Below are 23,951 nucleotides of genomic sequence, written 5' to 3' on the forward strand. Positions count from 1 at the left end.
CTGAAAAAAGTAGTGGAGGATTGAACATATATCATTGAAACCCTTTTGGTGTCACAGAAGTTTCGGATCAATATACCAAAAAAAATTTCCACTTCATCCATGTATTTGACCTTATTAACAGATTGGATGGAAAACAAACATTATAGTGGGCCCTACAAATTTTTTAACTGTGAAAATCATTATTCTTGCTGCTGATTTTGATGTCGATGTGGTCCGTTAGAACTTCGGATATTATTCATTTTTTGTCTAATAATTTAAAATGATCTCGAAAAATGGATGAAAAGTGTGGATATAATAAATACATCATTATTGGGCCATGTAACTTTGATCTCCTTTGAACCGTTCGTACAACTCAGAGAGCTCCGGGAGCGTCGAAGCTCGTCTTCGCAAACCACGTATTTAGAGAAATTTACGACTGTGGACCCCGCCTTTTATCCAGCGGTTTTATTGGAGCAATACAAACTTAGAATACGCACTTGGACTTCCTCGTACGGCCACCGAATTTGCGGACGAAAATACCCCTGCCTTCCTCTGGCTGGCGTGCAGAGACGAGCGCTTACGGACGGTCTAGGCGATGGGAACTCAGGTGGGGCCCACTGTGATGTTTGTGAGAAATCCTCCCCGTCTAAGTTCATTCATAGGGTCACAAAGACATGGATGAAGAGGAAAAATAAATTTCATAATGATCCCAAACTTATGTAACCCCTAAATGGGTTTCAATGGTAGACGTTCAATTACCCACTGCCATTTATAGTGTGGTCCACTTGATTGCTAGATTTGTCTTATTTTTCATCTCAAGAATTAATACGAGTTCTCCAAATAGATGAACGGTTTGGATATAACACATACCTTATAATGGGACCCACAAAAATCAGTGAGTATTAAAACAGGGAAGAAAGTAAAGAAAAAAAAAAAAAAAAAGGAACCAGTGAGTTGGGGTTGACCGGTTCAGATCTGGGCTATGGCTACGGATTATAACCGTAGCCATAACTGTAATGCTATACACTTTTTTCTCTTTTTTATTTATTTTTTTTTTATTATTATTTTTTACATGAAGAACTCTTTCTCCCTTACATTTTTCTCTAATACATAATTATGTAAATATGTATATATAAGTATATAAAAATATTTTTCTATCTTTTAATTCATTTTTTTGTCAATTTATTTAACAAGCATATTTCCTAAACTAGAATGTTTTTTTTTTCTTTTTTTTTTTTTACAGATGCACACACACCCCCATGCACTCACACTAGTGGAATTTCACCACGTATGGATAATCGAATGCTTGACCGGGTGTTGAAACTCATAAGAGTCTACCACTCGAGCAAGAGTAAGAATCCTAAACTAGAATGATTTACTTACAGGGAAAATTTTGGGAAAAATTTAATTTATGGTCCGACCCACTAGACAACTGGCCTGGATCAGCAAACCATGCATCACAGTTGAATAAACTTAAGACCTGAGAGTGTTATTCATAATATCGTGTCAACGATCATATCATTCCTCTCTAAGTTTTACTGTTGGCTTTAATTTTCATATTTATTTGAATAGGTAGGAAACCATTATGAACTCACAATCATGCGGTTAATTAAAAATGTGAAAGCAATGAAGAAATTTAAAGAACACAATTATTTATGTAGTTTGTCATGAAAGTGATTATGAGATTATCACAGTTGAGTTAACCATATGAAGATTACGAGTAAAAGTTGTGAACGCGTCATTTTTTGTGTTCTCAAACCCTATTTCAATTGGGAGCAGAAAGAAAGATTCAGACCCCAAAAACTCTAAAACAAAAGTTTCATCCAAACAAGGAAACTATGTGGTTTATACATGACGAAATCACCCATGAAAATTAGCGGGGCAAGCATGAAAATGAGCGAGGCAAACTGAAAAATGACTGGGGCAAACTAGAAAAACAGCGGGACAAACTAGAAAAACAGTGGGGCAAACTGAAGTATGAGCGGGGCAAACTAGAAAAACAGCAGGGCAAACTGAAATATGAGCGGGGCAAACTAGAAAAACAGCGGGGCAAACTGAAATATGAGCGGGGCAAACTAGAAAATTAGCGGGGAAAAATGAAAATGAGCGAGGGAAATAAGAAAATCAGCGGGGGAAACATGAAAATGAGTGGGGGAAACTAGAAAATCAGCGGGAAAAACATGAAAATGAGCGAGGTAAGCATGAAAATGAGCGGGGCAAACTAGAAAATCAGCGGGGCAAACTGAAATATGAGCGGGGAAAACTAGAAAATCAGCGGGACAAACATGAAAATCAGCGGGGCAAGCATGAAAATGAGTGGGTCAAGCATGAAAATGAGCAGGTCAAGCATATGAATCGTCATTTTTGCAAACACAATTTTGCTATTTGCCTGTGTCATATATAATTGCTACACCTACATATGAATCGCCATGCTGACAGTGTATAACAATAAAGCCCATTTTCTCTTCTTTTTTAGTGCAATACTGACTAAAATACGAAAATCTCACGATTTGTTATTGGACACTTTTGGTGTCCTGCTCAAAGCTATTAAAAGAGGTTCAATGCCATTGACGAACCGTCGGTGACATCAAAGTCCTATCGAGAAAATCTGAAAAATACATGTTTAGTCACTAGAACATTTTGGTTAGTTCGATAACATCGAAGATGTTCGATGCCATCGAAGTGTTATCGAATGTTTCATCGAACGATCGTGCAGGATTTATTTTCTATTTCGATTGTGAGTCACCTAGATGCCATGCATATATATATATATGGGTGTAATCAAGAATATGGGGTATCAAAAGCTTTCTAATTCGTTCGTAGGGTTTCAAGCTTATAGCTTAAGTGATTCAAGACTTGTTCGAATCGGGTAATCTCTATCTCCTGTAATTTTATTCTTTTATAGTGAATATATGTTGCTTTGTGCCTTGATACATCTTCAGTGGAAGTCAACCGACCAATGAATTGTTCTGCATCACCCAAAAATGTCTCCCACTTGTGAAAATTAAAAACTATGCATTCTGTACAAATATGTGGACCACTGTAATCAAACCATTGTACAAGGACACCAACAAAGTAAATAGTCAAACACTATAGTTTGTACTCTTTTCACTACAGTACAACTCATACACATGATAAGGACACTACCTATTTCACGTGTATACCAACATTTAATATGTAAGGAAAGGATTACATCTCGAACACATGCATCATGAATTTCTCTATCTTCTCTTGTTCTAAGGCCATCCATACATTGTCACCTCCACCTCTCCTCACCCTAATACCATCAGAGAATAACAGCACAAACTCATCTATTCCACTCACAACTGGGCCACCATAGGTGGGCCTCCCATACCCAAAATCCAACTTATGGAAGGGCAGCTTCCACTAAGCTGACACATAAAAATTCTCATCTAAAATGGAAGGGACCCCTCTACAAACCTCTAACCAATCCACTTCTGATTTCACATACTCATCTGTCACCATATCTATTGCTTCTTTCACCTTCTCAACACAAAATTCCAAAGACTCCTTATTCAAATCCACCACCTTTGCACTTGCACAAGCTGTTACAACAGCATTCCCAACAAACCCAGTTCATATTTCAGTTTGCCCCGCTATTTTTCTAGTTTGCCCTGCTCATAATTCAGTTTGCCCCGTTGTTTCTCTAGTTTGCCCCGCTGTTTTTCTAGTTTGATGTATAGCGCATACTTTGTAATTTTGGTGGATATCATACTTTGAAAATTGTTTGCATATTTGTCAGAATTGTAAGTTATGATGTATAACATACTTTGTAATTTTTGTGGATGATGAAATGAATTTTATACTTTGTCCCACTATATTTTCCGTTTACCTCGCTATGCTCGTCGATCAAATTCAATGTACATGGAACTCAATGCTTGAGATTGGCCTGCTGATTTTCTAGTTTACCCCGCTGTTTTATATTTATACTTTTACAATTCAAACCGAGTATAGTGGTAGCCATCTCACAAACGAACCCCTCGATTTCTTGACACCCAACACATGTCCCCATCCAAATCACTGTTCGTCATCTCATCTGCCAATGATTGCGGCCCTTTAGTTGGAAAGAAAATAACATATTAAGAATTTTCAATGACATTCTCTAGATATATATGATTCATACCTAGTTACATGTCCCCATTAAAATCACTGTTTGCTTTGCTGATTTTCTAGTTTGCCCCGCTGATTTTCTAGTTTGCCTCGATAATTTTCCAGTTTCCCCCGCTGATTTTGTAGTTTGCCCCGCTGATTTTCCAGTATCCCCCACTGATATTCTAGTTTACCCCGTTGATTTTCTAGTTTGCCCCGCTGATTTTCTAGTTTACCCCGCTGATTTTTTAGTTTCCCCTGCTGATTTTCTAGTTTGCCCCGCTGATTTTCATGTTTCCCCCGTTGATTTTCATGTTTCCCCCGCTGATTTTCATGCTTGCCCCGCTGATTTTCTAGTTTGCCCGCTGATTTTTTAGTATCCCCCATTGATATTCTAGTTTGCCCCGCTGATTTTCTAGTAACCCCTGCTGATATTCTAGTTTGCCCCGCTAATTTTCATGTTTCCCTCGCTGATTTTCTTGTTTGCCCCGCTATTTTCATGTTTGCCCCGTTATGATATAAGACAAAAAATGAGACAAATCTAAAAACATGAATTGACTACTCTCATTATGATATAAGACAAAAAATGAGACAAATCTAAAAAAACAAGTGGGGCGATGGTCGAAATATAAAAAAACAAATGAGCCAACCAACCTAGTTATTTTCCAAGATTCCATCAGGTTGGAGTTACTACTTTCTTAGGACTCAGCACATGCAATGTGACAATGGGGAACACGTGCAAGAAATTCAGACCGTCATTAATCAGACAAGCCCCAATGCATATCTCATGTCCCAATGATCACCCCAGACTAGTCCTCAGGTGGACCACACATATGTCAAATTTGGACCACTGGATCGTCCATTTCGAGTAGATGTCCAGCCTACATGAGGATCATATTGGCCTGATTTTTGGGTCACAAGACCATATATGGTGGGGCTTACCTGATGAAAAACACTGATCTCAAACACACACCCATCCCTGATGAAGGCGGATGGAAAGAAGATTGGATAGAAACCAATTCCTAGTGAAGTTGTGGCCATGAGAGAGAGAGAGAGGAACAAGCTGAGGGCACAAGCTCTCCTTTCAAACTACTACTAGTTACAAAATCAAGCCTGATCCAAAATCAAATGAATTCCCTTCCAACATTACGATGAAAATCACCGATTTGGTTTTTCTCCTTCTCAAAAGAAGACGGGATTGAATCCATGACTTCAGTGTTGGCCTCTTAGCAGCCTGCGTGGCATATCTTGAAACATCCGGCATCTTAGAATACTTCCACAACATGCAACTATATCAGCTCATCTTCATGCCGGTGTTCAGAAACTTGATAAAACACTAGATACTGTCTGAGTCGACTCACCTCATTGAGTCTCGAGTTGAGCTAAACTGGTAGAATGGTTTTAAATACCAGAAAGAAACTTGATGGAGTAATGTAGACTGATAAAGCAACTACATTGAGCATTACCAAGATACGTGTTCAAATAAAAATTGATGAAAATATTCATCTATCAATTAGACTGAGAAGTTATCCCACGATTGTTTCTGATCTCATCATAAAGGACAAAAATTGGAATATCCCTACCATTCAATCTATCTGGAATCAATCAACAATGCAGAAAATCATGACCATCTAGATAAGGAAAACATTGAAGATTTAATCAGGAAATTCTCAACGAACAGGGAATTCACTGTGATGAAAACTGAGTATTTAACCACGAAGGTTTCAACTTGAGGCCTGTTTGGATGCAACTTTCAAAAAAGGTTTTCCCGCAAAAGCAAGCCAATGGGTTTTTGGCAAGTGGGCTTTTTTTGGAGTCGATTTCGACAAGTGGCAGGATAAAATGGGGTTTGCAAAAGTGCATCCAAATGCACATCACGAGAAGAGGTTTGGCTCAAAACGTCAGCTAGGCGTCAAAAGCCCTTTTTGAGATTGTATCAAAACAGAGCCTAACAAGGTCCGAAGTCTTCTTCAATTTCAATATTCTGAATTTCCAATTTCATCACCAGTCTTTGACAAATAAGAAGACCCATGGCCTCTGCCACCACAATTATAGAGACACTGAGGTGCTTCCTAAATGCTGCAATACAGGCTTCCAAGCTATTTGTAACTAAATCTCCCATTCTGTAATGATTGTTTGAGACATTGACTGAGCTGTCAAAATTCAATTTGAATCAACCCGTATTTGGGGGTTGCCATATCACTAGGGCCAAACATTGCTTAAGGGAAAATGACCACAAACTAAATGAAATGGATTTTCGACCATCGACTCAATGGAATCTTGGAAAATAACTAGGTTGGTTGGCTAAATTAGCTACTCCTACCTCCAAAATCTTATGTGCTAAGTTAAGTAAATCATTCTAATTTAGGAGATATGCTTGTTAAATAAATAGACAAAGAAATGAATTAAAAGATAGAAAAATATTTTTATATACTTATATATACATATTTATATAATTATGTATTATAGAAAAATGTAAGGGGGAAAATGTTCTCCATGTAAAAAATAAAAATAAAAATAAAAAAGAGAAAAAAGTATATAGCACTACAGTTATGGCTACGGTTATAATCCGTAGCCATAGGCCAAGCTTTGACCCGGTCAACCGGGTCCCAACCCGGTCGACCCCAACTCGCTGGTTTTGTTTTTAAGTAAGGCAGCCTATGGCTACGGATTTAGCGGCCTCTATGGCTACGGATTATAACCGTAGCCATAGGTACCGCGAATCCGTAGCCATAGGTACCGGGTCACCCATTACACAACGGCCGTTACAGCCAGATGGGGTCAACCGGGTCTACCCGGTCGACCGGGTCAGGTCACAAAGTGAGTTGGGGTCGACCAGGTTAGGTTACAACACTTGTGTTTTTAGTTTTTTTCCTTCACAATAATCCTGATGGCATTTTTCTTTTTTGTCAACATCACTTAGCAAAACCAAGTTTGAACTCATTTTGTCAACCATACTTAACAAGTAATGTTATTATTAGGCCCACACAGGCATTTCGTCGAACACAATACATATCAGTGGGTTTGCATATTTATATAATCCTCAAATATAACATATGTATAGCATTTTTACGGATATTTGGAAAGAGAAAACCCAATTAAATGCTTCAACCTAGGGTTTGGGTCAAGGGTCGTCAGAACCTATCCAACACACGAAGTTTATAAGGATAGTTGGAAAGAGAAAATCCAATTAACCTAGAATTTGGGTCAAGGGTCGGATCTCACCTCTTGGTTGATTCTACCGAACAACAAAGGAGTTCTTAGCCTATGATTCTAACGAGGCACATGCGTGAATCATAGCCTATGACTTTAGTGCTGAAATTTTCTGAACGGTTTGTCTTCCGATTCTCTTTGTGTTAGTTGTGTCAGGACACATGCATGCGGCCATAGCTATGAATATTGGAAGAGAGCTCGAATTTGTTATCTTTTATCAGCCACACTTCGCATCTACTACGGTAGGACCGAGGTCTCCGGCGAATACATCCACACACACATGCATGAATCATGTTGCTGGAATTGTTGTAGGAGTGAGTAAAAGAGAGAGGGGTTAAAGGATTTTATACCCTGGTTTTGGGTCAGTTGGCCCCGGCTTTCGCTAATTCATCCAAATGGCCTTGTTGGACCCAATTCCAATCACCATTTCTCAATCAAGGGTCAGATTTGACTGCCCCGCTACAAGGACATATCTTCAATATTCAAAGTGTAAATTTAGGTGAAATCTGAAGGCCGAAATGCCCCAGTTCACTGTCCCAATTGGCAGGGCCATTTGTTTAAAAAACACAAGATTTTATTTCAGGGCTATAGCAATTTGCACTTTACAAGTGCCCACTAGTCGATGCGGTTCGTTCATTTGCAGGTGCGGTCCAGATCTATCGTACGTGATGTACCACAAGCCCAGTGAGCCCAATGACCTCCCATTCAGTTAGATTTTTTTGCCCTTCATTGGGCGATGCATAACCTGAAAAGACAGTCGCTAAGTACAACTTGCACAGATCGGCTCTACGGCCAGTGTTTAACGGGGCAAAATGAAAGTTGGACGAGGAAAGTATGAAATAAGACTTATTAGATGTTGTAGCTTCAACTAAATCACCAAACCATGCGTCACAGTTGAATAAACTGAAGACCCTAGAATACTATTCATATTATCTTTTCAATGATCATATCATTCAAATCAGCGGGGTAAGCATGAAAATCACCGGGGCAAACTAGAATATCAGCGGGGGATACTACAAAATCAGCGGGGGAAACTGAAAAATCAGCGGAGTAAACTAGAAAATCAGCGGGGGATACTAGAAAATCAGCGGGGCAAACTACAAAATCAGCTGGGGAAACTGGAAAATCAGCGGGGGAAACTACAAAATTAGCGGGGGAAACTAGAAAATCAGCGGGGCAAACTATAAAATCAGCGGAGGAAACTGGAAAATCAGCGGGTCTTTAATTTTCATGTTTGTTTTCAAAGATGTATAGATGTATAAATAGCCTGTTGTCTTTACGCATGACAGTTAAATGCGTGCTATCATTTATCTTCGAAGATGTATAGATGGCTTGTTGTCTTCCTTTTTTAGCAACCAACCAAGGAAAACGTACCTAAATAAGACTTTTAATTTCACTATTAAACTATGGAGGTGTCTTAAAAGAATACTTTATGGATCTTCTAAGGAATGCTTTGGATCATGTTCGAAAAGTTCATTCCAATAAGCACATTGCATTGATAGGTATGCGTCTCAAAATAAAACTTATTGGATGTTGTAGCTTCAACTGAATCACCAAACCATGCGTCACAGTTGAATAAACTGAAGACCCCAGAGTACTATTCATATTATCTTTTCAACGATCATATCATGAAAATCACCGGGGCAAGCATGAAAATCACCGGGGGATACTACAAAATCAGCGGGGCAAACTACAAAATCAGCGGGGGAAACTGAAAAATCAGCGGGGTAAACTATAAAATCAGCGGGGCAAACTACAAAATCAGCGGGGGATACTAGAAAATCAGCGGGGCAAACTACAAAATCAGCGGGGGAAACTGTAAAATCAGCAAGGCAAACTACAAAATCAGCGAGACAAACAGTGATTTTGATGGGGACATGTAGCTAGGTATGAATCATAACTTACATTTCCGACGAATATGTAAAAAATTTTCAAAATATGCTATCCACCAAAATTACAAAGTATACTATACATCAAAACTTATAAAGTATGCTATACATCATAATTTACAATGTATATTCAACGATGTATATAATACAATGTATACAACATATTTTCAAAATCCATCTCATGCCTTGGACAAATATCATCTACAAACTATACGATTGCACGTCTAGGTGCCCATGTCCAGGTTCTTTATCTTCAATATCATTTACTTCCCCTCGCGTCCTCAACTCCTCACCCTCCTCCTCCATCACAAAATGTCCCCTCCGTGTACGACTACATTCCTTCTCCTTAATAAACTCCTCTCTCTCATTCACTAACTTTTCCTATTTTCTGTTGTGCATGTTCCATTGTTTTAATTTCCTATTTTCTTGATGTGTGTGTGTAAAGAGACAATTTCGGCCGATATGGATCCTATAATCTGATACGCCCAATATCGTATCATTTTAGGGCCTGGCTAATACAGTCACAACATTATTTAAAACCTTGCTCAGAAGTCAGAAATCCTTCTTTATCATTTGAAGCAGCAATCTCGTGATGTGCTAGCCTGACACTCATGGAAACTTCATTGTCCAACATTACCCAATTGGACCTCCATACTCCATGGAGTACTAATCAAGTGATCAAATGGATGTTATTTACTTCGGTCATAGGGTTGGCTGGTGGAATGTGTTTGGTTTTTGTTTAATGGAGCTAACAGAGTTGAGTCAACTCCAGTGTCTCTACATTGCCCAATCTCTAATAAACTCAACCAATCATCGTGGCTCTTACCTACGTTTATGCTTTAACCCCAATCCTTCCATCCCATTCATCCATCATCACTTTCAAAAATCAGCGGGGGAAACTAGGAAATGAGCGGGGCAAAGTAGAAAATCAGCGGGGGATACTAGAAAATCAGCGGGGGATACTAGAAAATCAGCAGGGCAAACATGAAATTCAATGGGGCAAACTAGACAATCAATGGGGCGAACTTAACAGATATTTTCATTGCTTAAGCCGATAAATCTAAACTTATTCAATGTTCAAATGGACCACACGAAATGAAATTTTTAATTGAACTTCTATTGTTGATAATTTCTTATGTGCTATAGAAGTTTTGGATCAAGCTTATAATTATTTTTTCTATTAATCCATGTCTATATGATCTTATGAATAGGTTTGATAACAAACAAACATCACTATTGGGCCCATTATGGTTTCAACGGTGGAAATCATTATGCCCATTGTTTCCCGTGGTGTGATCCTTTGGAAATGACGTGGACAAATGAGACCCGACATCACTAGTGTACCTTCTACACAAACAATCCACACTCAATTATAATTTATAAGTAACTAATATATTGATCGAGTTCGGGTTAGGTCGGATAACCTGAGACCTCAACCCAAGCCCAATCTAAGTTTTATCGGAATGGTGTTTGTATAGCCCAAGCTTGAGATCAGACCCGATATATCCTACCCAAGCCCAACCCAATGCAGTCGGGAATTGAACGTCTACCATTGAAACCCTTTTAGGGGTTACAGAAGTTTTGTATCATTATGAAATTTTTTTTTCCTGAGACCTCAACCCAAGCCTAACCTAAGTTTTATCGGGTTTCTCACAAACATCACAGTTGGCCCCACCTAAGTTTCTAATGGTTGACGCTCATTCAACACTGTTTCCTGTAATGTGGTATAGTTGAGATTTGGATATACCTCATTTTTGGTATCATACCATAAAATGATCTGGAAAAATATATGGACGGCATGGATGAAAATCATACCTCATGATGGGGCCCACAGACCAACGACGATCCGCCATTGGCGGGTGACAGGAGGAGTAACTGAAATATGAATGGGGCAAGCTAGAAAAACAACAGGGCAAACTGAAGTATGAGCGGGGCAAACTAGAAAAACAGTGGGGCAAACTAGAAAAGTAGCGGGGAAAACATGAAAAACAGCGGGGCAAACATGAAAAACAGCGGGAGAAACTAGAAAAACAGCGGGGCAAACTAGAAAAACAGCGGGGGAAATATGAAAAACAGTGGGGGAAACATGAAAAACAGTGGGCCAAACTAAAAAAACAGCGGGGGAAACATAAAAAACAGCGGGGGAAACATAAAAAACAGTGGGAAAAACATGAAAAACAGTGGAAAAATATGAAAAACATGAAAAATATGAAAAACAATGGGGGAAATATGAAAAACAGCGGGGGAAACTAGAAAAACAGTAGGGAAAACATGAAAAACTCTATGGGCCCATCATGATAGATGTGTTTTCTCCATGCTAGGTGGTTGTCCATTTTACCAGCTCATTTTAGAGTATGAGCACGAAAGTGATGCAGGTCTAAACAAGTGCAGCTTAACATTTTTGGGGGCCTTAGGCAAGTCATAAAAATAAGGCTTAGAATTTAATTTTTTGAGAACTTAATTAGCAATAAAGTAGGTAGTTGTGGTCCTAGGTTTTAGGAGAAGAATTTATTGAGAATGATGTTATTATTTTGAAAAGAGACGATAGAGTTGGACTATTATTATTGATAGTGTTAGTTTCTAGGATTTGTTTTTACTATGAGTTGGAAACATGAGCTCCGCTGTTTTTCATGTTTCCCTCACTGTTTTTCTTGTTTTTCATGTTTTCCTTACTGTTTTTCATGTTTCCCCCGCTGTTTTTTTATTTTGCCCCGCTGTTTTTCATATTTTCTCCACTGTTTTTCATGTTTCTCCCGCTGTTTTTCTAGTTTGCCCCGCTGTTTTTCATATTTCTCCTGCTGTTTTTCTAATTTCCCCCACTGTTTTTCATGTTTTCCCCGCTGTTTTTCATGTTTTCCCCGCTGTTTTTCTAGTTTGCCCCACTGTTTTTCATGTTTCCCCCGCTGCTTTTCTAGTTTGCCACGCTGCTTTTTTAGTTTGCCCCGCTCATACTTCAGTTTGTCCCGCTGTTTTTCTAGTTTGCCCCGCTCATATTTCATGCTTACCTTGCTCATTTTCATGTTTGCCCCGCTCTTTTTCATGCTTACCCCGCTCTTAGGATCGATACCAAGACCTCAAGTGTTGAAACGAGGTATTTCCACTCAGTTTGCTAGTTGAGCTATGGATCTAGGTGATAGCTAGATCTGTTTTATTTTTCGTCTCAAGCCTTAATACGAGCTCGTCAAATAGATGGACGGTTTGGATATAACACGTACCTTATAATAGGACCCACAAAATGTCGTAGGAATTATAACGAAAAAAGAAAAAGAAAAAGAAGCTAGTGAATTAGGGTCAGTGGGACCCTATAGCTAATGGTGAAAATAAGTGTTTTGACCTGATAGAGGGAGGTGGTTTCACACATACTGCATAGTGGGCTATATAGAGCATGAGTGTAGGCCTATTTTAGTTTGCCCCGCTGTTTTTCTAGTTTGCCCCACTCATATTTCAGTTTGCCTCACTGTTTTTCTTGTTTGCCCCGCTCATATTTTAGTTTGCCCCACTGTTTTTCTACTTTGCCCCGCTCATATTTCAGTTTGCTCCGCTGTTTTTCTAGTTTGCCCCGCTAAATTTTCAACCATCGACCCGAGGAAATCTTGGAAAATAACTAGGTTAGTTGGCTAAATTAGCTTCTCCTACCCCAAAATCATATGTGGTACGTTAAGTAAATCATTCTAGTTTGGATCCTTACTCTCCCTCGGGTGGTAGACTCTTAGGAGTTTTAACACCCAGTCAAGCGTTTGAGTATCCATAGGTGGTAAAATTCCACTAGTGTGAGTGTGTGGGGGTGTGTGTGCATGTGTAAAAAAAAAAAAAACAAATCATTTTAATTTAGGAGATATGCTTGTTGACTACATGGACAAAGAAATGAATTAAAAGATAAAAAAATATTTTTTTATACTTATATATACATATTTATATAATTATGTATTAGAGAAAAATGTAAGGGAGAAAAAGTTCTCCTAGAAAAATAAAAAAAATAAAAAAAATCCTGCCAGACTACCGCCTGCCGCGGCAGTATGTGGTTTTTTTTAAAAAAATATTTTTTACTATGTTGCATGTGTGGGTCCAATAATGAGGTTTGTGTTATATCCAAACCGTTCATCTATTTGGCGAGCTCATATTAAGGCTTGAGACGAAAAATAAGATAGATCTAGCTATCAAGTGGACCACACTGTAAAAGGCAGTGGGCAATTGAACGTCTACCATTGAAACCCTTTCAGGGGTTACAAAAGTTTTTGATCATTCTGAAATTTGATTTTCCTCTTCATCTAGGTCTTTGTGACCCTATGAATGAACTTAGATGGGGAGGATTTCTCCCAAACATCACAGTGGGCTCCACCTGAGTCTCTAATGGTTGACGCTCATTCTACACTGTTTCCTGTAATGTGGTACACTTAAGACTTGGATATACCTCATTTTTGGTCTCATACCATAAAATGATCTGAAAAATATATGGACGGCATGGACGAAAAGCAAATACCATGGCGATGGACGGCATGGATGAAAAGCAAACACCATGGCGAGGCCCACGTACCACTGATTATCCGCCATGGGCGGGTGGCAGGAGGCGTACCCATTCCGTTTCGTGAAAAGGAGAGGTATTTTCGTCCTGAAATTTGTCGTCCGTACGAAGAGGTCCAAGTGCGTATGTTAAGTTTGTATTGTTCCAAGAATATCCAATGGATAAAAGGTGGGGTCCACAGTCGTCAATTTCTCACGTATTTACGCCAGCTATAGAGGCAGATTGGCTGGAGTACCACAACAGCGATGTGGCTGGTGTGTTGACGTCACCAAGCTCTGTGGGTTCCATTATGGGTATGAGTTATATCTAAACCGTCCGTCCACTTGGTTAGCTCGGCATAAGGCTTGAGCCTAAATATAAGAGAGATCCAAAAATCAAGTGAACCACAATGTAAAAAGCAGTGAAAGATTGAACGTTGGATTAATATAATATTTGTTTTTTTTTCTTAATACAGGGCCGTGTGACCTTATAAACAGATTGGATGGAAATTAAACATTAAGGTGGGCCCTACTAATGTTTTAACGGTGAGAATCATTGTCCACTGTTATTCGTGGTGTGTTCCACTTGAAGGCTGAAAATTACTCATTTTTGGAATCAATATCTAAAATGATCTCCAAAAATGGATGAACGGTGTAACTCGTCTTCGCATAACACGTACCCACACCAGCTAGGTTGCTGGTGTGTGGTACCAGCCAATCCGCTTCCTCCCGTCCCTAGCTAAGGACGGACAGGGGCTGGGGGGCCACTGTGATGTATGGGTTTTATCTACACCGTCTATCCATTTTTCCATATCACTGTAGCGTATAAGCACAAAAATGAGGCAGTTCCAATGCTCCAGTGGACCGCACTGTTGGATTTAAACACCAACCGTTGAAAACTTTTTTTGCTATCGAGGTGCAATGAACCATCACGGTGAGCCCGAGGAAGGTTTCAACAGCCGCTGCTTCCTGTGGCGTGATCCATTTGATACTTGGATCTACGTAATTTTTAGGCTTGTACTTGAAATGATAGGGCAAAATCGATGGACGGTGTGGATAAAAACCATACATCACCGTAGCCCCTCAGAACACCATTCTCATCTCTGCCACAAATGGGGATAAAACTTTCCGTGGAATTAATTTTCTGGAAGGCTAAAACTTAATCCTATCAATGGATGGGGGAAATGTTCCTGTAAGGCGGACCTTGCTATGAGTTATGTTGAAGTTGAACTACGTAGGCCCACCATCATGTGGGTTGAACATCCACCCCGTCCATCAGATGCAATGTCCCCAGTTTGGCCTAGACCCCAAAATTTAGGCAGATCATTGTGTTCGTCCCACCTAGATGAGTGTTCCTCCAACTTTCATGCCCTTCTAAAACTCATGTGGGCCTCACCGAGTGATTTTAGATGTTCTAAGCATGATCTACCACTATTTCAGATGGTGTGGCCCATGTGATTTTTTAATACGGCTGATTTTTGGAATAACCTATGTTTAGGAGGAGAGCCACCAGATTCACGGTCCAGATGTGGGTCCAATATAGTTCGACGGACCTCGAGCCCAAGCCTGAGACCGTGACCGTGCACCCCAACTTGGAAAGAGAACTGTAGCTATCAGATGGGTGATTGAAACCAATGCCAAAATAGTTCAAGAAAAACAGAGCAAGTTCAACTCCACCTGTATAACTATGCTGAGAATAGAAAAGGGAAGCTGAGAGGAGGCAAAGAGGATACAGGTGTGGCTACATGCTATGATGAGAAAGAGAATCGTTTTAAATGGCAGGTGATCCATCCCCACGTTTTCTAATGTTGCAGCTCGTTTTGGGGTGTCCTAACATGAGACGAGGACAATAGATATAAGAAGTGGACTTCATATGATCATCATTGTGGGCCCCACACAACCTTTGTTCCACAGTTTAGTTTCCTAATGATCCCGTTGGGGCAGGCCGCACATGATGAAGAGTAGAGCTCACAAGAAAAAAACTCAGTTTCCTTTTCAAGTAAACTCTTAAGCTGTTTAAAGACTTATTACGTATGAAATATGAACCCTACGTTAGAAAACCACCACCATACTTAAAATTTCCAAAATTCCTCGAATTCATTTAGGGTGTTTGCTTTTTCAATTACATCCGTAAATAGGGGTAAATAACCATTAATGACTTTTTAAGGATATTTGTTTGCGAGGACAATACATGGGTAATTATGCCTTGAAAACAGGGTCCAAATGCATGAAATCCAATCAAAATCTGTAGGTCCCAGTGATATGCATGCGATCCACACCGTTCATTTGTTTTACCATCTCATTGTAGGGCATGGGTCCAAAAATAAGGTATATTGGAAGCTCAAATGGACCACACCACAAGATATAAGGGGTTAATGACTTCCACCGTTCAAAATTGAAGCCTTTGTAGGCCCCTTAGGGATGCGTATCTATCAACCTGTTCATAAGATCACATTGGCATGCATGAAGAGTATGCATAAATATTAGCTTGATCAAAAACTTCTATGCCCCCGAGAAGCTTTCAACATTGTGGTCTACTTGAGGCTTTGGATTTGCATCATTCTCATGCCCTAAAATGAGCTAGCCAAATAGACAGAGCGTGGATAAGATACAAGCATCACGGTGGGCCCCACAATTTTTACATGTGAAAATTGTATGAATTCAATTCCCTAGAGTTGGAAGCTTTGCAAACAAGCTCACTGTCAATGTCAACCTCGGGACCGTTGTTGTAATTACACGGGTAAATAATCATTACTTATTTACCACAAATTACACTCGTAGATAAAAAATCAAACAACCATTTAAAATGTCATCACATGCCCTTTCAATGCTCAGATGAGAACCAATCTCAGAATCCTATGGCAGTGTTAACATAGGAGAACGAAGGATTAAGAGTGTAATAGACATAGATAGACACTGTACGCGTTCATCCAACATATGTGTTTAGTTTGAACATGAATACATGTATGTAAGTTCAAATTGGCTCGTTTCAACACTGAGGTCTTGGTATCGATCCCTAGTGGGGGTGGCTAACAGTGAAGTGTGAACTCACAGTGGGGTGTACTAACCAGCTAACAGGAAAAAAAAAAAGTTCAAATTAGCTAGATCTTTCGCTGTATATGTTTACTACCACATGCAACTTGCATGGGCATTTGGAATAACCTTCCTCAAAAATACACATTTGGATTTACCTCCCACAAAAATAGTAAACATGGCAAGAACACATTCCTCCCAAAATATATATGTATAGGCATTCTATTTTTTAACGGGCATAATGAATCCCTTTTGACTTATCTTTCAATAAATCAATGTTATATCTATCAAAAAAAAAAAAGGGAGGGAAAACAAGGACTGTAACAAACATGCAGATTCAATACACAACTTACAGAAGTGGATCCCATCAAGGCCTCCTTATGCATAACTTACGCGATTGCCTCAGTAACCCTGCCTGACTTTTCTGCCTATTCAAATACATGCATAAGCAATATGACCGGTGAACCTATTACCACCAATACAATCAACAGGGCTGAGCCGCATGGCTTAGATATATAATGCCTGTAACTCTCGCTAACTACTACAAGCAGTGGAAAGCAGAGTGAAATTGGAGAGAGATGGTAGAATCAAAGTATGGTGTTGGAATGTTCTGAAGCAAAGATCAGCACCATTCCATACCATTAGGTCATGTGTTCTGTGTTCCAGGCTCACCAAAATATAACAGGAAACAGAGATCATCGGTAGTAGGCCATATGCCTAGATGATCTAAATGGGGAGGTGTCAAAGGGAGAGGTCCTGGTCAATTGCGTGGGTGCATTGATAGGTTTCTTGCTCATAGACTTGGTTTCAGAACGGAGCCATGACTCAACAACTGAGAGAAGGTTTGTAGCATTTTTCAGCTCATTGAGCTCAGAGAGCTTCTCAGCTCTTCGCAATTCACCGTCCTGGATGTATGCAACATCTGTCGCCCACGTCTCCAACCCATCAAATATATGGGTGGCATACACGATAGTGGCTCCTCTCTGTAGTAAGAAGCATGCATTTGAATTAGTGAGGACATTTCAGTGAAGGACTAACTAACATGGAAGCTTTTTAGTCCTCGAAGTTTTTAGGAGAAATAGGAAAGATCTGATTCGTGCACAGTTGCATGTGATCAAACAAGAGAATGAAGAATTCCTTACATCATTACATTCTTCCTTGAAAAAGTCTAGTAAATCCAGCCTTGAAACAACATCTAGGTCAACCGTGACCTCATCTAGCAACAGTACCTATGATTCATTACAATGCTAAATATGGTTAATAATAAAGATAAAAGTCACATGTATACAACTACAGTTCATGCTTGACTCATCAGTGTGCTATACTATACATGTATATAGGCTTCATGGACATACTACTGATCTCGAGCATTCATGTACACAAACATACAGATAATTTGTAGGCATGCAAGATGGTTGTACTGTGGGAGGAACATGCATGCATAACACAAATGCACATACATGATGTTTTGACGCCAAACACATGTTCCACAAATTGAATGGTCTACAGTCCAAATCATACTGCTCTTGCATGACTCTCGTCACTCGCATCAGATTTCCTCTCATGAATTTATTCGCATGATGACAGGTTGAAAGAAGTTCGAGAAGACTTTGGAACCGGGTCCTTACTCTTGCTCCGGTGGTAGACTCTAAGGAGTTTCAACACCAGGTTAAAGGTTCGAGTACCCATAGGTGGTGAAATCCCACTACGGCGTGAGCGTGTGAGGGTGTGTGTGCATGTAAAATTAAAAAAAAAATTAAGAGAGAGAGAGAGAGAGAGAGAGAGAGAGAGAGAGAGAGAAGACTTTGGAATTGGTACAAGGACCATGGCCAAACCAAGTTGACTTGGAAAAGTTCCATCCTTTTTTTTACACACGCACTCACACCCCACACACACCACAGTGGGATTTCACCATAATGGGTACTCGAACCCATGACCTCGTATTGAAACTCTTGTGAGTCTACCACTGAGGCATGAGTAGATTTTGGTCATAAGTTGCGACAGTTTTATACAGATAGCTCAAAAGGCAATGCATCGCTTGTGCACATACATGGGTAACATAATGCACATACATTCGCAGACACAAAGATGCGGCATGCAGACATGAGATAGACACCACCCAAAGAAATATACACAAAGCTTAATAATACACACCCATCCAACAATGCATATGCAAGCATACATACATGCGCATACAACTAGAGAAGCTTACGCATGCAAAAGGATGAATATCGGCATACTTGCATCCCTACATACACATTTTCCACAGGCAGCAATGAAATGTTTGTACTTCTCATTGACCTCCAGGAAAAAAAAAAAAAAAAGAAAAAAAAAATTCTAGAGGAAAACTATATGCACACCCACCCATACACGCGCAGACATATTATGGTATTGCTAACATGAGACCACTGCAGCTCCATCTTAACAAATGAGCAGAATATCATTGGACACTTTTATCCATATCCATTGGAAGGCTTAGAATTATTACGATGGTTATTTTTCCCTTTCACAATTTTACAATTTGATGGATGAAATATACAACAGATGCTACCCAAGACAGTTCCCCTTTTCTTCTTCTTCTTCTTCCTTGAACAAGCACCCAAGTGATTATCAAACGCCCTTCGCTGAATCGGTTTTCTTTCTCCTTCACATGGAACTCATGGTTCCCCTTTTCTCTTTCCATTTTGTCAAACACCCATCCCTCTTTGCCCCACAACTCTCCCTTTTATCAAAATGTTAAGGATCAATGCCGTCAAATGAGACATTGGGATGTAAGAAATCATTTGAATTTGCAAATCAGATCATTAGGATAATTCAATGAGATCTGGATTTTCCATGGATTAGATTTGGTAAAGCTGACATTTTGAATGGTTTATGAAATTTTGGTAAAATTAGTGTATTTTAGTCCATTTCGGGGTTTTACACATGCTCTTCCTTTACCTTGAAGTTGTAGGATATGCAGCACTTGATGCACATGCAGGCTAATGTGTCATGGCATTGAAGCACATGATGCATAAACTACCTGGAAAGGATGGAGAAGCCCCATGCAGATTTGCACTCGCCGTCGCTGCCCATCAGAAACTTTATGCATCCGCCACTGCAGATCAATATCAAGCAGGTCGATCAGCTTCTCTCTCCTAACAGGATCTACACCTTCAACTGCAATTGAAAAAGAAGATGAAACAAAAGCAGAAGGAACTCAAATTTTACAGCTCAAACTCATGCTTTGCTTGGATTTCCAGCAATAAAGGAAAACTTGGCATTGGCAGAATGCAGGGCAAGAAAATTTCATCCTAAAGTAGATATATTATTGGGATGACTGGAAATCAGATCTTAATAAAAATTGAAATCTGTTGCATGTATCTAAAGAAATCAGAATAGAACTGTATATCAACATAGTAGTCCTGTCAATAAACGAATTTATTGGAAACCTCAAAGAAGAAAGCATTTTATGTTCAACAAAGTTCTTGTCCCTCTGCACATGGTTTGTGGGTGATTGTGTGCATCCTTAGGGATTAGTGCCATCTTAAAAAGGGGTGGGGACACCCTGTCATCATAAAAAAAAAAAGTTCTTCACTTTGCTCCAGGCATTCATAAATGAGCAAAATAGCTGTATTTTATGTTCAACAAAGTTCTTGTCCCTCTGCACGTGGTTTGCGGGTGATTGCGTGCACCCACAGCGATTAGTCCTGCCTTAAAAAGGGGCAGAGACACCCTGTCGTCATAAAATAATAATAATAATAATCTCACCCCTCTTTAAGGAAGAAGAAGAAGAAAGCACTCTTCACTTTGCTCCAGGCATTCGTAAATGAGAAAAATAGCTTTTATTGGTACAAACAAATATATTGTTGGAAGATGACAAAAGAATACAGATGAGAATAAAGAAAGAAAAGAAATGAATAATATATAGCACCAAAGCCTGCACGCTACAGTTTTGTTGTAGATGGCATACCTCCAAAAATCATGTGTTCAGCAGAGAAATCACCTTGGAGTGGAACCTCCCCCTGCAGTCAAAGGTTGTAAAGGAAAATTCTATTAAACCCTTCATGGCAGCTCAAAATCCAGGATAAGATCTTATCTGATGCATGATTCCATATGCTCCTCATATGAGGTGCATGCATATTGTCATACAGTGTTAGATGACAACGACCATGGAGGTAGAATTATCTTATTGAGAAGACAGAATGGATACTGATCACTCCGTAAAAATGATACAAGGGGTTGTCTGTGCACATGGGATCATGGTTGAGTGACCAAACCACTGCTTGTGATGCACTCAACATACCTAGTTCTGCCCTACATGCCAAGAAAGCATTAGGAGAAGACAAAAATATTTCTATCTTTGAGCAACATATCCATGATACTCCTAGAAAAAATGCACACGATGTCCACAAAACCAATTGGAATGCTAAGAATTCAACCAAGAGTTTGTACAAACTAGATTATTATTGTAACAGAGTAGTGAGTTCTGCTCTTTGTCAATACATGTCTACTTACATTAATTTTTAAAAGAAAAGACAAAAGACTGCCAAGGAGGATAATCACAATTATTTTCAAGTAACTAAGTAAATAGGAAAGCTCACTTACAGCAGAACCAACGGTTTTGTTCCAAGAACCTCCCAGATAGGCAAGGTCACCACTACAGACCAGTTGGGTATCGTGAAAAGCAGATCCATTGAGCACTCGTACTACATCCCTTCCTCCGACCATATGCTTGCCTGCCAGTATCTTCAGCAAAGTGGTCTTCCCTGCAAGTGTATTAACAACATCAGGTACCTAAAAAGAAAGCCAAGATCTAGAATGCAATCATATATATTGAATAGGGAGGAATAGGGTGGTCCTATTTTGAGGAAGAGATCTGCTAAAGCTAGAATAAAAAAGAAGGTTAAAAAAGGAGGAGATTAAGTGGCAGTGAAGATCTAGGGCAGTATACTTCAAAGAAAGATAACAAAAACACCAAAATTTCCACATAATAGATGCAATAGTATACACAGCTTGATAGCGTATGGTAAAGGGATCAAAGAGTAGTCAAAATGTTGTGAGTTGATTGTGAATTTCTATTTGGATCTTCTTTCATAAGAGGGGTGGGTGGGAATGACCTTTGCTCAATAACTTGCGTTTTCATCACTTGTCTAGAGAAGCTGCAAATTGGATCGAACATCCTATCCCATCTAGGAGGAAGAGGTGAAATCTATGATTACCAGATTGGGAAGAAACAAGGTTCCAATGCCAATGGCTTCCCCACATGTTCTACCAATAATTTTGAGAGGAGGTGAAAGAGGACAACCTTCATTTTGTCTCGAAAATTCTACAACAAGTGTAACTTTTTAAAGAGATTTAGGCTTTTTTCATTGTTGTGTCGGTCCACAAGGAAGAGGGGGCTGAAAGTCTAAAAGACTTGGAGGTTCTTACAAAACATTGGCAAAGATTTTGGAAATGAGGATAAGGTACTAGGCAAAGCAGTCTCAAATCGCAAGATGCATTCATGCATGGAAGACCTGCGGTGAGATCCTTGCTGCTCATGAATGCATTGATTCAAAGTATAGGGAATGGCAAACAAAGAGTAATATGTAACCTACATATGGAATGGAACTTCCTGAATTAGGTGATGGGGCGACTGCGCTTCGGGTGAAATGGAGGAATTGGATGCCGGTGACTGCAAATAGACTGCTAAAAATAGACACAGGCAACTGGGATAGAAGGAACAACATTTCCATGATGCCAATAACTAACTAAGAAAAACTATAATTCATTGCATCTAACAGCATTAGGGTTCCAAGAAATAAGAATTATCTGGTCCAGATGCATCAGGATGTGAACAGTGTCTGAAACACATGTTTTGTACAAGCAGGCACACTGTTCACTGATCTATGCTGTTGATCTTCTGGGTCACAACATATGGGGTGCCAAAAAGTTTTCCGGATCAGAATCTCCGAGCATTCCAATCTTGAGCCTTTTCTCCAGATCCTTGCCATATTGTTGCCATAGGATGTGTTTGGTTGCACCAAATTTCATGATATTCTGCACAGATTTAGACTGATAAATCATTACAAATCATGAAATTTCATGATATTCGGTGCAACCAAATGCACCCTCAGTCATCTATTTTTAGGCCTCTAATAGATGAATCAAGCACCGAATCAGGGAGCCTCCCTCATCAGAGTGGGGCCGTCCCTCATAAGAGTGGGGCCGTTGGTCTGGATAACCAAAGCAAGGGCCCCACCTGCACAAACTGATCACAACAGGACATCATTCACACCCTGGTCATGAACAGATAATTCCTCCTTGATGAAAAAGGGATAACCGAATCCGAGAACAGATACCAGATATAACATCTAAAAGACTACAATTCATCTCAACTGAGAATAATTAGGATGGAAAAGCTAGATTTCATGCCGTGATCGAGAACTGATTCTGTTTTATCAGATTTCATCAAGATTCGGCCGACTCAACTCGATTCAACAAAACTCAAAAACTGACAAAAATCGGCTCAATTCTCCAAGATTTACAAATTTTATATCTTCTAAATATCAAATACTACTGAATTTCAGTATGCGAACTCAAAAAACTCAGCCGAGCTAGTTTATTCAAGTTTTCAAGTTTGAAAGCTATAATTTCATGCAATCTTACACCTAAAAAGGTGATTCGCAGATAAATATAGAAATTAGGGCAAATTTTCGACTGTAAACTGATGGGAATTCAGAGAAACGGAACCGAACGCACCAGATCCATTGGCGCCGACGAGAAGACACCGAGATCCGGGAGAGATCTTGAGATTGAAATTGGCGAAAATAGGATTCTGAGATTCGTAGGCGAAATGCAGAGCTGATACTTCGATGCAGCTGGAAATCTCCGACTCCACTTCTTTTCCCATTTGCCAAGAAGAAGAAAGAGCGCCTCACTGAGATTTTTTGTATTTTTCCTTCTGATCTCGCTTTTATATATAGGCTGATGTACAACCAATCGATTTTTGACGCGTGTCGTCTGAAGAGTAAGCCGTTATTCAGTGAAGTAACCTCCAGTGAGATTCCATGCAACTTACTTTCCAACGGCATGGTATAGTAAAGGAAGATATAGATCGGAACCGTTAATTTTGTTTTAACGATGGTAGATTGTCCATGGTTGAAAATATATTGGTATAATACTACTATCAACATCACTTCCGTCAATCTTTAAATCTGTTTTGAACCGCTCAAGTTGAAGTAGGACAATCGGACGGATAAGATC

General features: G+C 39.5%; 1 protein-coding gene across 2 annotated transcripts; it reads right to left on the reverse strand.

The window, feature by feature from the left end:
- Positions 1-17,043: 17,043 nt before the first annotated feature.
- Positions 17,044-23,648, reverse strand: LOC131236350 (ABC transporter I family member 19-like). Of its 2 annotated transcripts, XM_058233474.1 has the most exons (6): positions 23,448-23,648; positions 21,312-21,472; positions 20,677-20,728; positions 19,747-19,883; positions 17,867-17,953; positions 17,044-17,707 (listed from the first exon to the last, which is right to left on the reverse strand). In XM_058233474.1, the coding sequence occupies exons 1-6, from the start codon at positions 23,596-23,598 to the stop codon at positions 17,420-17,422; spliced, it is 876 nt and encodes a 291-aa protein (XP_058089457.1). In that variant the 5' UTR covers positions 23,599-23,648; the 3' UTR covers positions 17,044-17,419. The 2 variants fall into 2 exon arrangements, with proteins under 2 accessions (XP_058089457.1, XP_058089458.1); XM_058233475.1 differs by lacking the exons at positions 17,044-17,707; positions 17,867-17,953 and adding an exon at positions 19,106-19,446.
- Positions 23,649-23,951: the final 303 nt, after the last annotated feature.

Source organism: Magnolia sinica, unplaced genomic scaffold, assembly GCF_029962835.1.
Source record: "Magnolia sinica isolate HGM2019 unplaced genomic scaffold, MsV1 ctg403, whole genome shotgun sequence".
Taxonomy (NCBI): domain Eukaryota; kingdom Viridiplantae; phylum Streptophyta; class Magnoliopsida; order Magnoliales; family Magnoliaceae; genus Magnolia; species Magnolia sinica.

What these genes read in the sequence shown, in the direction of transcription:
- LOC131236350 (XM_058233474.1), bottom strand. Translation starts at nt 23,598, where the DNA reads ATGGGAAAAGAAGTGGAGTCGGAGATTTCCAGCTGCATCGAAGTATCA. An exon ending in CGTCGGCGCCAATGGATCTG is followed by an intron (nt 21,473 to 23,447) that starts GTGCGTTCGGTT and finishes ATACACTTGCAG; the next exon opens with GGAAGACCACTTTGCTGAAG. An exon ending in TGAACACATGATTTTTGGAG is followed by an intron (nt 19,884 to 20,676) that starts GTATGCCATCTA and finishes TTTCAATTGCAG; the next exon opens with TTGAAGGTGTAGATCCTGTT.